Source organism: Cucumis sativus, chromosome 3 (assembly GCF_000004075.3).
Source record: "Cucumis sativus cultivar 9930 chromosome 3, Cucumber_9930_V3, whole genome shotgun sequence".
In the NCBI taxonomy this organism is placed as follows: domain Eukaryota; kingdom Viridiplantae; phylum Streptophyta; class Magnoliopsida; order Cucurbitales; family Cucurbitaceae; genus Cucumis; species Cucumis sativus.
In genome coordinates, this window is record NC_026657.2 from 27,782,754 (window position 1) to 27,799,789 (window position 17,036).

At 26.1% G+C, this 17,036-nt stretch overlaps 1 protein-coding gene across 1 annotated transcript; it reads right to left on the bottom strand.

The window, feature by feature from the left end:
• Positions 1-9,602: 9,602 nt before the first annotated feature.
• LOC101209149 lies at positions 9,603-13,532 on the bottom strand. The gene is made up of 3 exons (XM_004149565.3): positions 12,908-13,532; positions 10,258-10,443; positions 9,603-9,946 (listed from the first exon to the last, which is right to left on the bottom strand). The coding sequence occupies exons 1-3, from the start codon at positions 13,478-13,480 to the stop codon at positions 9,662-9,664; spliced, it is 1,044 nt and encodes a 347-aa protein (XP_004149613.1). The 5' UTR covers positions 13,481-13,532; the 3' UTR covers positions 9,603-9,661.
• Between the last annotated feature and the right edge of the window lie 3,504 nt (positions 13,533-17,036).

Genomic DNA, 17,036 nt, shown 5'->3' on the forward strand with positions numbered 1-17,036 from the left:
AGTAGTAACCCTAATTCATGCAACAAATATAAAGATATAATTTTAAAAGTTAAAAGAAATAGAATATTGAAATTAAAACATATGTACCTTTGCATGTGTATTTGAATCCTCAAAATGAGAGAGAGAGAGAGAATGGCCAACACAAGTTCAAGTAGTTCTTTCCTTTGTACCAAACTTTTAGATGACACTCCAATTTAATTTGTCACAACTGATCCTCCCTTTTTATACACATTTTCATTTCCTCTTTCCCACACAATATCCACCAGCAGAGTGAGTGAGAGAGATAATTGATGCCAATCAAAGAGGATCATCATCTTTTGATATTTTAAGAATAATAGAATAATGATGATTATATTTGGAGAAATCTCTCTTTCTCTTTTTCTTTTTTCTTTTAATTAATTTAAGAAAGATCCAATATATGTTTTAGAGGGTAAAGTAACTTTAGATTAAAAATAATTGACATGACTTCTTCTATCCTATATGTGAGAGGTTTGATCTCTTCCATCTTTGATAATAATAATAATAATATAGACACAAACATGTTAATATTTGAAGGTCACTATGATAATTGTTTAAGTCTTGTTTGGTAACCATTTAAATTTTAAAATTATGATTGTTTTTTTCCTAATTTATCTTATTCGCGAGCAAATATTTGAACTATTATTAACTAATTTTTAAAACAAATAAGCTTTTTGAACTATTTTTTTTTTTAGATTTCAAATTCTGGGTTTGATTAAAAAATCTTAGAAATTAGAAAATGTTTTAAGTTTTCTTATATAAATTTTCAGATATCCATTCATTAAATGTGACAGTGGAAATTTATGAACAATCCACATTTTAACATTCAGCAAGGTTAAGATGCTAAATTATATATATATATATATATATATTAGTATAAATTAAGGGAAGAGATTTGAACACGAAGGTGGCTAAATATATATATATATATATATATATATTCTATTTAGGTTATTAAAATTTATCTATAATAGTTAAACCAATATAAAAATTGAAGTGAATGATTATATACATAATGGTCTAAAATTTGAAACCCACCATACATACACATAAAAACATCAAATCAAATTATAAAATATGCACACTCACAAGCCAAAAAGAAAAAAAACATGAAAAAGTTCCCAACTTTAAGGGTATGTTATTTAAATATTTATTCATGAAGTGGTAAAAATTTGGTAGATAAACCTAATCTTAATTCTATAAGTCGAAATTGGGTGCTACGTAGGATTCCAAACTAATATTATATTTCCCAATCTAAACTTTATACTTATTTGAATATTATTTATTTATTTTTATAATCTTAAAGTTCCAACGGGTAAGATACTATATATTTTACCTCACCATTAATTATATTTATAGCAATTTACAATCCTTCTGAAAAAAAAAGCACTTTATAATCTTATCGACATATCATGAACAACATATACCACAAATTAACTTGATTTAATATATCATCTTTATTAGTTATATATTTACTTAGTATCGTATTTTATCTATTCTTAATATCTTTTAGGAATACAAAAGTTACAAGTACACGTAACATATTCTATATATAATACTTATATCGAGACTCTTTAAGAGTTAAGGGCAGACAAATTTGCAAAAAGAAGAAAGAGAAAAACATATTAAACCTCCAACTTTTCCTATATAAAACTTTCACACACCCTAAAAGCTTCATCGGATTAGGTGACAACAATATAAAAAACTCAAAAATTTACACTTTACACTTTTTTTCATAGAATGGGAAGATTTAAGGAGATTTATAATGTTTTTTTTTTTTTTAGAGTTTAAGTGTAATATGCTTTAACTAATCATTTAAGTGAAAGATTAAATACATTTATTTGAACTTAAAAATTGAAATCAAGAATATTCTATTGAGTTTAACAATATAAATAGTGGGAAATGTAGGAAATGTAGGAAAAGAATAAATATAAAATTAAAAAAAAAAGTGTGTTTATAAAGAGACTTTAAGCAATAATAAAAAAAATGATTGTAATTAATTAGTCCACTTTGAAAATGGGATTAATAATGAAAGAAGAGTTTGAGTCTATCTCTCATCTTATATGCAATCATAATGGACTTATTCAAACCGTACAAGAAGCAAAAAAGAAAGTACTTTCATATTCTAGAAGACTACAATAAATAAATATAGATTTAATTTATAATAACAATTCTTAGTGGAAATTGTACAATTAGAACTAATAGCAGTCTGTATCATCTTTTCATATTTTTTCTATTTTATATGCTTAAAAGTTGTGAAAAATAGAGACAAAGTTTTGGAAAATAACATAAATATTAGAGATGAATCATTATATTTAATAGAAATTTTTTATTGCAAAAATCAAGGACCAACTCTTTTTTTTTTCCTTATATTTTGAAACTTTTTTATTAATTGAAGTTTCATATTTTAATTTGTACCATAGTTATCTTTGAATTTTTAGAAACATAAAATTTATTTATCCAATCAAAGTAGTATATATTATTCCTTAGTTTAGTAAGTAAATAAAAATATATATTTAAATCCATCAATAACAATAAAATAAGATAAGATATTAAATACGTAATGTTCTAAGTTTAGGAAAAGACATAAACGAAGTAATGTCACATTCGAATGAGAAGGATCATAAGAACATGAAGTACGGATTATAAGAACATGAAGTACGGTAAATGAAAGACTTAAAAGAATTTGAAAATCATTACCTATATTAACAAAGTGTACATTCCTATTCGATGACTCAATTATAAAAATTCCTTTACTTTGGAGCCATCCTACATTCAGTGACCTTATGAAAATTTTCTTAAGGATTCATGTGAATGAATACTAATTACGTTGGAATTAGACTCATATTGGTTTGTATTGATAGCTTTCACAACTTTGATAAGTCTTTAAGACAAGCAAATATGATGTTATTAGATGGCAAATTTAATGCCGGAGAATGTCAGGGTCACATCAGTTGCCAAATTGAGAATCGTTTATACAAAATATCATAAAATGACATTTTAATTAAAAACATAATTACTTTATAACACAACGAGAAACAAAGGATGAAAATAAAGTTTACGTAACTCAATTTATTCTAACAATTGACAGTGTATTTACTAAATAAAAAATGAGTTTCAATTAATCTCATTCTAATTTTAGATCCTCTTTGAAATTAATCCATCTCATACTCATTCTAATCACTATTACATTTTAATTCAACCTGGAATAACAAAGGTTTGAGCTTTTATTATTATTACATTTTTAAAAAACATATTATATTGATTCTCCATAATGCCAAGCAAGCTCGAGATGGAAACTTTAAGAGAAGAAACGTTTGTACACATGATTTTGGTGATGCCTTCCTTTTTTTCATTCAAAATTACTCCAATTGATCATGCTCCCATGCATTTGCTCTTTTACATTTTCCTCTTTTCTTTTTTCTTTTTTCTTTTCTTCAATCTAACCTAACCTAAGTCTATAAAATAATATTTTTTCTAAAAATATTTTTAAATAAACGATGATTAATCATGGTAAAACATGGTATAATGGACAAACTATTTACACTATACAGTATAGTTAAAACTATTTACACTATACAGTATAATTATTTAGTGGTTTTTCTTTTTTTCTTTTTGCTATATAAAGTATAAATAGTTTATATTTTTTATTATTTTTAGAAAAACAAAGTAAAGTCACTTTATCTTGAAATGCCCTTCTTCAACATCTAAACCATTAGAGAAAGAAAAAGAAAAAAAAAATGTTAATGTCCGCCACAAAGTGAAGTTGATGAAGTGATGAAGGGAAGGCGTGGATTAAGTCCACTTCATGAATTCCTATTTATGTCTCCTTTGTCCTTATTCTATCAAATTTCATTCTTTTTTTTTAGATACAACTCTCTAAACCCTTTCATTTTTGTTTAATTTTAGTCCACATATATATTTCTTTTCATTTTAACTTATGTATTTATTATTTATTTTAAATTTAAGCATTATTATTACTATTTTATAAAACCACAAAAAAGTCATATTAATGACACTGGTATAAAATACAATACACTCATTCAAGTAGAATACACAAAAGCAACATAAAAAAGAGGTTGAAGAACAATAATAATCCATAAAATGCAATAGTATAAATAGCAACTGACGATAAAAAAGATTAAAGAAAAAAAAAACGAAGATAATGTTAAAACTTATTGTTAAATTGTATATTCAATAGGGTTATATATTTAACAAGATTCAGTAGGGATTGAGATATGATGATGAAGATCAAATGATTTTAGGATATGATATTTTATTATTTTTTTATTATAGTTTTGGGTAAGGGAATATATACATTAAATTGGGGTTTGTTTGATTTTAAGTTCGTGAAAATATTAGATTAGTGGTTTATCTTTTTTCCTTCAAAAATGTCAACATAAAAGTATAGATATATTAAATTGTATATCAAATACGTCAATATAAGAGTAGATATATCAAATTGTGTGTCACATATATACATATACATATTTAAATGTATGGATATCTAATACGCCCTTCTTTACCTCATATGAAATGGTTATACTTTAAAGGTTTTAGGTTTGTTGTTAGTATTTTAAATAAAGTGTGAACTAACTCAAATTTTTATCTAAAGTTTTTATTTTTTGCTCTTCTCTTTTAGTCATAAGTTTAATATATCACTAAACAATTTAAATTGTCACAACCACTACAAAAGATAGAAAAAAAGAAAAAAAGAAAAAAAAAACATATTCAATCCACTATACTCGAATTAATAATTAAAACATTGATTCTACTAATAAAATTTCCATATCGAATATGATGAAATTAAGAATTTATAGCTTCTACGCGTTTTTTTTCTATGTAATTAATTGTTGAAGACGATGGTTTAAGAGATTTTTTTTTATAAAAATAGAAAAATTTGATAAACTATTTACTTTTTATAGAATAAAACCACTTAAACAAAATTTATTATTTCAGGTAAATATTTTGTTTCGTTTTTGATAATTTTTGTTTAAAAGAATTAACATCCTTAAAATACCACCATGATTCTAAATTTATAAGAACAAATTAAAAAGAAGAGAAAAGAAAAAGACTCATATATATGGTTCAAACATGCATGCTTGGAAAAAATGCTTGAAAAAAAAAATTGCCCATGGGTGACAAAAACATTTTTCCAATGCAATTACTTATAATATAAATCATGAAGCCACTCATTTGGATTATGACATATCAATTAACCCAACCTCTCCACTCCAGCTTTTTGTGTAAGGACTTCCAATTCCAAGAAATTATATATTAAAGAAAAAAATAATAACTTGATTTGAAATATTGGAAGATTGTTTAGGTTAATGTCACCATCTTTTGATAATAAACATAAAATTATCAATCTTAATTTTTTCACCATTATCAGTTGATGGATGAGATTTTCTTTCATAGAGATTGAAAACGTTCAATTCTCTTTATCCCTATTGGTAAAGTTATATTAAACAAAAATCATTGAAACGGGTTATAAAGTTTTGCATGAAAATAATTCTTTTCGAACTAAAATATGGATGGATCATAGTTCAATAGTAATGGACATGTGATTTCTTCCTGTAAAAGTCGTGATTCAAATCTTTATAACCTATATTTGTATAGTAAAATCACTTTAACCTAAGATAGCACACCCAAATCCCACTCGTCGTAATTGTTAGGATTTTAATTAAAGGTTAAACATATCGTTCTAGGTATTATATACTTTACATTTCATTCCATAATTATTACAAGTTCAAATGTCTAAGTTACTTAACATACTTCATATACACATGAATCTTAAAAAATTAACCATTATCATTAATATAAAGTACTTAACAAGCCTTTGTCAAATTAGGTAAAATGATATGATAATAATTTCTAGTCAATAAAAAGGCACAACCTAAAGGTATTAATTTTAAATACAATAAAACTAAAATTTACAAAATATAGCATAAGTAATCAGATTTTATTATGCTTGGATATTTTGAAATTTCTAAAAAAAAAAAGTTAAAAAACGCAATAAACTAATAGCCATTAGTTAATTAAAAAAATGAAGAATGAGATGTTTTTCTCTACTAAATAAACAGAAGTAACATAAAGAGATTCTTTAGTATATGCCCCAACTCAAAAGAACCACTTAAATTAGCCTATTTTCAATTAAATGAAAAGTTATTTAAGAATATTTTACCTACCAAAAAGTAAGAATCAAAATTCTAATTAATTATAATGGTACAAAATGAGGTACTAAAAAATATCTTAAATATAATACATATAAAAGCAATTTCTTTGTAAACTTTGTGTAATTTATGTATAAAGTTTTCTAATTTTTTTGAAAAAAAAAAAAAAAGCAACTCCACATCCATCAATTCACACAAATATCTTAGAAGATAAATTAAGAGTTGAAATATATAAAATGACAGTAAGAAAGCCACTCAGAATTTTTTGTTTCATAATTAGCTTAATAGTTTAAATGAACTTTTGGTGCAAATTTATTTCTATTGGCCATTTTATTTTAAGATAATATTGTGTGGACACAAGGATTAATTCACTGTAAAATTATATTACTTTCTCTTTTCTTCTTCTTTGATTTCTTCAACTTTTACTTTTTTGTTGGACTTTTTCCAACTAAAATATAGCCAACAATTTTGGTGGTGATAATCACTCAAAGGGCTTCAATTTTGTTTAAAATCTTCTTTGCTTTTTTTCTTTAAATTTTTTTTCTATGCTATGTAATCTTTTCTTTTTAAAAAATTACATTTTATTATTGGCCAAATTTTTTAAAAAACTACTCTCTTTTAACTTTTTTTTTTCCAGACCGATTTGAAGTGTTTTTGAAAAGGCCAAAAATACAAATTAAGAGAATATATATGTTTATTCCCACTTTTTTTCTCCTTATATTTTAAAGTTGTTTTCATATTGTTCCAAAACGTGATGGTTTTAATTAGGTAAAGAAAATACATTTGATCCAATAAAATTGAATTAAAAGTGTTTTTACCACTCCTAAACTAATCTTTATGTTATCTTAAACTTATCATGGTCTAACTTTTATCTCGTACCATTTTTCTTGGCAACTTTTTCCTTTTCTTGTGCACATTTACTCTCTTTCATTAAATGCATTTTTTATTACTATAGTTAACTCTACACGTATAACTTTCAAACGTGTGGAGGACAAAGGCTATAAAAGTTAATCACGTGTGTTGATAAAATCTTAATTCGAATGTGGAAGGAAAATGAAAAGTGGTGCGAAACGTACCATATAATAATTTTGTGAGTGTCGAAAATTTATTTTGTATTTATATTTTGATGGATAGGAAAAAAAAAAGAACAAAACGACACCTTGGTGATGAAAATGGTGGACTTGAAAATGGATGAGAGCTTGATTATCACTAAGAAACCAGAATGATACTGAATGTGAAATGGACACTAGGGTACTAGTTTCCAATCATGAACTCTAAACACACTAAGGAAATTTGTTGGAGATGGTTTTGACATGAAAATTCTGACAATCAATATATATATATACACTTTCGTACGTGGTGATTGCATTGTCTCTTTCAACCAAATCTTAAATGTGGCAAAAAAAAAAAAAAAAAACCTAATTGTGTTTACCATAGTTGAATCCACTAATACTATTATGTATGTATTGTTTTTTTCTTATTAATTGTGATATCATGAATGAGACCCATTAACTAACGATGCATAAATAACAATTTAAGTTACGGCCATGGAAAAAAGTATAATTCGATTAGTGTTTGTCAAGGTTAGAAAAAAAATGAAATTCTCTCCTTTTCTTTCATCCACTATCTATGTTTTTCTTTTGCTCGTAATTGGATGGCATGATTAGTAGGAGATTACTCTCATTTTGTTTTCGGTATATGCAAACATATCATTAGAAACCAAACATACAAGTTAAATAATTAGATAAAAACTAGGATAAATCATATCATTATAGAAATATGAAAAACGTATGTATTATTGTCGTAACAAGCTTGATGAATTTGGTTTGAGAAATTTAAAGATGAGAGGAAGGGGGAAGAGTTTTTGTTTAGTGGTTTCATTTCATATTATATGATGGGTGTTTCCAAAGTGGTGAATGGTCACGCCCAACAGCTATGGTGACCTTAATGCCCTAACTCTAATTTTTGCTTTCTACAATAACACAACAATAATCATTAAGAAAACATAAAACATTCTGCTGTTTTTTCGGTTATCTGTCTCTTCAATTTTTATACTATTGGGACGGACCCCTACTCATGTATTACTAACCATTCATATTCATTTTTTTTCCAATTTTAGAAAATTTTGGACCATAACTTTATTTGTGTTATTTGATAGTGTATGGTGAGAGAGGGAATCAAATTTGGTTGCTTGGATATAATGTCATTTTGGAGTGTGTTTGAAAAGAAGAAACTTTGAGAAGTGTATCTTTGTAATAGTAAGATATTGTTTATTTCGATAGTAAGCGTAATTGTAATAATTTGAAGGAAAAAAAACCTCAATAATTGACCTACTAATGGATTAGAGAGATGTTATTTTCAATCACCTTAATTTTATATATATTTTTTAAATATCTTTAGAAATTTTAAGTTTATACATAACTTTTGATATTCGTATAGAAATAGATGAGTGTTTTTATTTTCTTTTTTCTTTTTAACTTTGAATTTAATAATAATATTTGGGAGGAGAGTGATTTGAACCTTAAAAGAATAAACCATAACCAATAGCTTAATTAGAGCTATGGTCAAGTGTTAACTATGAGTAATCAATTATTTCATTCATGTCATTTGTTTCTTTACTGGATAACATGAATGATACATCAATTTTGAATCGAAGAATATTGTTTTGTTTTATCCACATAGCTTATTAAATAGTTTGGTAGCCAAAATTTATTATACATGATCATCCATATCGTTAAAGAAAAATATTAATTATGATTCTGATTACTTTTTTAGGATTGAAGTTTATGGTAAGAGTATTGTTTTTATTAGACTGACTATTCAAAATCAGTTGTAAACTCGTGAAGATAATGGTGCTATTCTAATATCCCTTAATGACTATCTTCTATGTAACGTTGGTGTGGTGTCTAAGAGTGTTCTATTTGTAAGGCTATTTAGAGGGCCATGGGCTAGCATCCGTTGGTGGGTTAGAGCCTATAGGATATCATATTGGGATAAGATCTCATTTGGATTTTTCATGTTAGTGAGAGATGTAAGGTTTGAAGAGTTACTTGGTGTACTGACTGTTATTTATCATATTTTGCGCTAACACAATAGGTATGTCCATTGTGTCCCTTTTTATACCCGTTAAAGATTAGTCTGAAAATTTCAAATTGAGTGATTTTATATGTTGATCTAAGTAGTTGGGGCTTTTTCCCGTGAGAAACCAAGTAAATTTCTCCTTAGAACCTTTTTCCTTGAGTTGTGTGTAGTGTTGTTTCTTTTCTGAATTCGATTGTTTGCTTGTTTTTTTACATTGTTTTTAGTTCTTTGTTTGTGCATGCCTGGGTGGGATGTGAAGTCCTCGCTCTTTTTAGCAATACATTACTTTACAAAAAAAAAAAAAGATCTAAATTTCTAGTACCACACAACTTATAGTATAATATTTTCATCATTTACTAAGAAGCAAAATTTGGTGGTTAACATGATAATCAAGAAGTGAAGCAAGTACTATTAAATGATCGGGTGTGAGGGTTTCTATCGTAGGGTTTGCGAAGGAGCAACAAGCATTGGACATGACGATGAAAATGTGGGCTTATGAATTTCCAAACAACCCTATAATTTGAAATGAAATTGAGTCGAATTGTAAGCTCCAATCCGATCCCTGAATCAAGCTTGTCTTCCATGTCCCTCCCCGCACCATACATTGCCTTATTGCTTGTGCCCACACTCAATCGGAACCTCGTCCTTCCACTCTCAGCATACAATCTTGGACCCTATACATATTTCAAATAACCCACACACAAATTCTAAGATTTTAAATTCATTATTGCTGAGCTTAATTAGGAGACATTTGGTTGTCTGCTCTTTAAATAAATAAGCTTTTCAAGACTATTTTTAAATTTAAAATAAAAATTAATAATTTATTCAAATGGTCCTAATCCAAATAGTTGTAAAAATGTCATTCAATTCTTAACTGGATGTGCTATAGAATGTAAAGATAACTGTGTAGTAAATAGTATGTAATCTTTAATTTTTGTACGGTGTTAAAAGAAGAAGAATAGTAGAGAGAATAATGAAAGCTTACTTGTGAAGCTGCAATGGGAAGAGGGCCAAAAGACATATGAAGAGATGGAGGAAGGATGTGAAGGCCAAAAAGCTTAGAGTGATTGTCCACAATTACATCCATTGTGCAATTGCATGTTAGAATCTTAGTCCCAACCCCTGTTTTGTCCACTCCTTCCCCTAACATAAACTCTTCTATTTCTCCCACCTGCATATCCATCCATCCACATAATTAATTACCCTTTCACTATATTTTAGACACATAATTTAACATATCTAAACATCTATTACACTCAAATTCCAAAACTTATGGACTACAACTTTTTCTTTGTAATATAGCCTTAAGAAGATATATTACATGACGCATCTTTGAATATATTTTTTTTAATGTTATTTAAGGGCAAGATTAGTGAAACAGTTAATAGACTAATAATCTTATGTGGTTTAAGGAACAACAACTATAATTTGAAATTATCATTATTTCTAATACAAAATTATTTGAAAGAATGTTTATCATATACATATTTATTTATCTTTGTTATTATTGGTGTAGACACATATGATACATATAGTTAAATTTTGGAAAATTATAGTATTATAGTGGTACCTGCTACTTAGCAATCATAACTTTGAGACATTTTGTTGTTAAAAAATTTATTAGTTTATTGGTCATATATTTTATTTTGTGAAACTTCACATAATTTTTAAATTATACTATGTTAGGCAAACAATTTTTTACTATCATAAATTAATTTGTTGATTTTTTAAAACAATAAGACATGAAAATACATTTGAATAGTGTCTTTTTCTACCTCATATTATTATTATTTAACCAATTTCAATAAGAAGAGTAAGGTTTTTGAAAACTAAATTTAAATTTTATTTTAAAGTATTGATACAAAATAGAAGATAGATGAAAATTAGAGTGACTAAATGTGGAACATTCATCTGGCATTTGTATCTTTCTATGAATAAGAAGTATCGGGTTTAAATTCTCACCCAACATTTAATACAATACCTTTAAAAAAAATTAACAAAATTTAAAATATATTTTAACATTAAATATCCCTAACAATTCAAAATTTGAAGATGTGATGAAAACTTAAATTTGTTTAGATATTTATTATACAAAAAGTTGGTTTTTTTGTGAGTTTGGAATTAACTAAGTGTATATATATGTGTGTATTTAATTAAGAATTTGAATTTTTAATTGATTGTGAATATAATTATAATTAATTATCGAAAAATAAGAAGAGTTAATGGTTCATTTGATTGGATGGAAAAAAAATTATGAATTTGACTGTGGAAAGAGAAAATTAGAATATATATATATATTTTGGGAAATGAAAAGAAAAGAAAATATAAAAAATATTATTATTATTTGGGTTTCTAAATGACGTTGGAATACATCAATCGAAAACAAAATGAATAAGGAAAGGTTCTTCATCTTTTTCCTAAGATAATCCATGCCTTCCTTTATAGATTTTGGTTAAAATTGATAAGTTATGTGAGTGGTTTGGGTCATGCAGTGAGATTTTAAAATCCAAATTCATACTCTAAATTAAGTTTATTATTTGAATTGATTTTAGTTACATGTTTTGAAATGTGGTTGAGGGATTTTAATTAAAATCCATTAAAGTTAATTGATACTCTAAAAATTAAGTTTATTATTGGAATAATTGATTTTGGTCATATGCCTTTGAAAGGTCCATTGGACACACGATAGTTATTTGTGGTATCTTTTACGGAAAGTTAATGGATTACCTAGCAGGACCTAGTAGCGGGTTCTTATATTTCAACCAAAGGTAAAGGATTAACTCGAAAGTTAGCAAGTGATAGAAAGAGTATGTAACATGCTATATGAGAACTATTTCGTCTATGCTTCCACTAATGTTTTTAGATAGATTACTTGAGTAATGATCCCAACTTGATTATGAAGAAAAAAAATATGGATTATTACACCAACCCAACTCATTTACATCCCTATTTGAGGGTTTGATTTTATCATTTATATGTATAGCTTTAATTTCTACCATTACAATTTAACATGCACATTTACAAGTTTAGATGTTTCATTTTAATTACCATAAATTTAAAGGTGTATTGTTATGGCAACTAACCACCCTACTTTTCAAGGATGGTTTTTGCAATTGTGTATATGTGTACAGACATATGTGTGCACACATATACATATATATGTATATGTATATTATTTGTATTTAAGAAAAAATCAATTATACACTAAAACAAGGTTTTACATTCTAATTCTTATGGCATCACTAACCTTTTAGAAGTTATGGAAAAAAAATCCCAGAGGATAACCTTGTTATTATTTAAGAATTTGTGTCAAACTTACTAAGCTTATTTATTTATTAATTAAAAAAAACTTACCAAGTTTTATATGAAATTTAAGTAATTATTTATTTAAAAATAAAACATACTATAGGTCCTAATTTGTTTGAAACAATTTAATCTTTAACATTTTATCATAAATGAAATGTAAGGACGAATGTGTAATATATAAAGTTTGTATAATTAAATAGGACCAATTTGAGAGTCATACAATACAAATAGGACAGAAAATGTATGATTTCAATATTAAAGTTTAAAAAAATGTATATAAATTATAAAGAAAAAATAAAAATTTGAAGAAAAAAGAAAAGAAAAATTACCTTAACAGTAATGATTGGTGAAGGAGGATTAGTGACAATGTAAAAGACAAGCAAAGCAATTCCCATGCTGAAAATTGCCCTCCAACTCAATTGCAAGCAAATCCATGCATTAGAATCCGAATTCCTATACGTAAAATACCTCTTCCAACAACCTCTTTTTCTCTTCCCATAATACCCTTCCTCGTTTCCCTCCCCTTCCTCCTCTTCCTCCTCGCAATCTCCACCATTGCCACGACCCACAATCAGCCGAGCCTCGCCATTGTCTGTCCCAGCCCCATGGTTTGAGCCACGGGAGGACGAGTAGTGGGAGAGAGTAAAGCGAGAGGCTTCCTGCGTCGGGTTGCGGTGGTGGTGGTGATGGGCGTTGGGAAAAGTGTCGGAGGGGAGAGGGGAGTGGCAAGTGGAGACCTCGGCAGGGTTCCGAATGTCGGAGCTGTTGGCGTGGGAGAGAGTGGAGGGGCTTTGTACGTAGTAAGCACATGGATAAGAGTGGAAGAGAACGGCTTCTTGCTCTTCGGCAGTCTCCATCACGGCGGCGGACAGAGTGGCGGAGAGATGATTTCTCTCTGACATGGGAAAACACAAAATAATGGGAGATCCCTTTTAAACTTTTCACAATGAAGAGTTTAAAAAAAGTTGTAAATTTTTGTTTTAAAAAGTTTATATATGTTTTTCTTCCATAGGGTTTTAAAATATATACATTTTCATTAAGTTTTACTTTTGATTTGAATTTAGTTCCATACAATTTTACTTTTCAGGTTTTAATTTTATTTCTAGATTTCAAAATTCTAATTTTTATTCTCTATTTCTCATTAAAAATGCATTTTTTTTCTTTATTGTCTATTAATCAATTAAAAATAATTATTAACTATAAATTTAAAATTAATTATAAGTTATGGAAAAATAGTAAACTTATCACATTTTAATTTATTTTTAAAAAAAATTTTAGAATATAATCCATTTTTTGTTTGCTTGTTTATTGTGTTATTGGACTAAATTAGACAAAAATAAGTCCAATCTAATACTATCATAAAAATACTACAATAACTTGAGCTATACTTAGACTAATATTGTTTTTAAATACATGATTAAATTAAATTATTGAATATACATCTTCTGACATGTTTTTTTCTTTCCTTTATTGACTCCAATTTTCGATTAATTGTGTAATATATTAGAGAAAGGTAGATCTGTCCACATGTTCTATGACAAAGTTTCAACTTCTTTAAATTACATTCTTAATGTATTGGAAAAGTTGTGGGGACGAAAGAATTAAAAATGAATTGAAAAAAAAATGGTTATTGTTGTTGGATGATTTATCCCAGGTTTAATTTCCTTCACTAAAAATACAAATTTTTACTCTTTCATAAATAGCAAAATTTTCATTTTATTTATAAGTCATTTTATACTTTATATATATATATATATATTCTTAGGTTATCATATATTTTATCAACACCTCCGAATGAGTGAAATAAATCAAAATTATAGAATGAAAATTAAAAAAAAATATATGGTGATATTGAAAATAAAAAACTATAAATAGTAGAAATATCATTTCCTATCTTTCTAAAATTTATGCTACTATGGAGATATCATTTTTAGATTTTCCTTTAAGAGAGCATTTTTTTTTTTTTTGATAGTTGATTTTATTTTCCATTTGATTAGCATTTTTAATGTTTAACTCATCACCCTCGCTTCAATTTTACGCTCATTATAGTATATATTTATTTTACTTGTTAAAAAATATAAATTTTTTAAAATAGGAGTGAAATTTTAAAAATCAAATCATGTATATATTGGTTGTGACTAAAACGTTCGGAATTTGAATTTTACTATCATATTTTGTTGTTTTAAAAAATGCTATAATTTCTTAAATTTATTTTTTTAATAAATGGTGAGGTAAAAAGGGGAAAAAGGTGAACTCAAAATGATGAATAAACAAGTGCAAAACAAAAAATGCTTTTAAGAAAAAAAGATAATAATTTTGGGATCCCAAGGTTTTACTTTACACCGAAAATGGCACCACCTTAGGGAATGATAACAAAACTAAGCACGCTTTCATTAACTCTAAACTATTTATATAATTATATATATGTGTGTAATTTCACTAATAATTTAAATGCATTAAATATCATTATATTCCCCAAATAATTATTACATAAACTCAAATTAAATTTTAAAGAGAGAGAGAGAGAGAGAAGGAGATAGCAAACTAAAATTTCTTGATTTTGAAGCCATAGATGAGAGAGAGATAGAGAGGTATATAGAGTAATGATCATAAGGGTAAGATTTAGAGAGGAAAAATTATAAAAAAGAATGTATAGCTTTAATTTGCTTTTACATCAAGAAGACATTATGATATGCACTACACACACTCACTCACCCTATAAATCATTCTATACAACCTTTAATAACTACCCCTCTTATTTACTCTTCTCTTTAAATTTAGTCATCATTATCAATAATATTTTTTTGGATTCCCATTCTTTATTATTATTCTTCTTATTATCATAACAAGGTGCTATTTTGTATATAAAAATAAATAAATAAAATGAAATTATATAATTTTGTTTTTCTAACCCTTTTCTCCCTAAAACTTACAAAAAAAAAATTTCACTTAATTGACATAATTTTAAGGGCCGAAGGATTTGAAAAGAACATATTTATTTTGTTTATAATTATAAAACTTAAAATTAGGAAGTTCTTAAAAACTTTTATTTTGTTTATACATCTTTCTGGAAGACTTACTTAATGAAATTAGAAAAAATTATACATACCTATGACGGACTTTTAATTTACAATTATTAATATTATCAAATTGTTTAAGGGATGTATGTATCATTCCAAACTTAACTTTAAAGCTTTAAAAAGTGTTTCAATTGTAATTCGTTCATATATGGGTTATCATTGGATGTATTGCTAAAATGAAAAGTATACTCACAATGTTATTCAATAATTTGTATGTTGATAAAATCAATCAACTTCTAATTTTATTGAAATCAATGTGGTCATGGAGAATCAGTTTAACATTTTTTTAATTAGTGACTGTTTTTTTAGTTAAAGCTCCAATTTTATGAAATTAAAATCTCAAGTAAAAATTGATAGAAATCAACAAGTTTTAGATTTAAAATTAATTTTTTTCCAAAATATTAAAATCCTAAAATAATATATATTAAGGACTTGGCTTCATTAATCATTTTGTTTACTTGGTTTGATAACCATTTTTCAAAACTAAAAGTTGCTAAGCATTCTTTTTACCTAAGTTTTTTTTAAATTTTGTTATCTATTTTTAACTATATTGCTTTGGAAATCCATACATTTCCAAAACTAAAAAAGAAAATTGTTTTTTTTTTAAAAAATAGGCAAAGAATTCAAATATGGCCTAAATTTTTTAGAAAAATTTATATTTAGTAGATTGATCAACTCTAAAAAAACAATATGTTAGTGATGTTAAATACAAAATTAAAAATTTAGACTCCATTTTAAAATTTTGACAACTAATTAAGTTTAGTTTCTTTCCAATATTCATCATCTTTCTTTTCTTAAGTAAAATATTTAATTAAATTCTTAACCAAACCTAAAAAAAACATAAAAATATCTTTAAAATTACTCTTTTAGTAGTCTTCAAAATTGAGTTTGGTTTTTAGAAACACTCGGAATAGATAGTAAAAAACAAACAAGAAATTTAGAGATGTATTGGAAGTTGTATATATAGGCATAGTTTTTAAAACATTGAAAACAAATAAAATAAAATAGTATTTTTAAAACATGTATTAGATACAAAATAAAAAGAATTTATAGACTAATTAGATGGATTTAAAACTTAGGAAATAAATAAAGAAAACCTAAAACATAATTAAACCTAAACCATGAAAAAGTTATATATATGCTTAAATTGAAAGATAGGAGGAAGCCATATGGGTTCCAATAAGAGGTGTGTCCATAAACTTCTCCATGTTTTAAGGTTAAAGTGTGATCTTTCTTTTTCCTTTTTAACTTAATATAATGACATTGAATCAATTAATTAAGTTCTTTAAATACATTTATTTCTTGTATTTCTTTTTTCTTTTTTTAAATAATGATTGGTCGGTGAAGATTTAGTCATTCATATTTTAAAAAGGCTAAG

Bases quoted from the DNA above. Each gene is read 5' to 3' on its own strand.
- LOC101209149 (XM_004149565.3), bottom strand. From the start codon at position 13,480: ATGTCAGAGAGAAATCATCTCTCCGCCACTCTGTCCGCCGCCGTGATG. The intron at 10,444-12,907 runs GTAATTTTTCTT...ATGGATATGCAG, and splicing joins CACCAATCATTACTGTTAAG to GTGGGAGAAATAGAAGAGTT. The intron at 9,947-10,257 runs GTAAGCTTTCAT...AAATATGTATAG, and splicing joins TTCCCATTGCAGCTTCACAA to GGTCCAAGATTGTATGCTGA.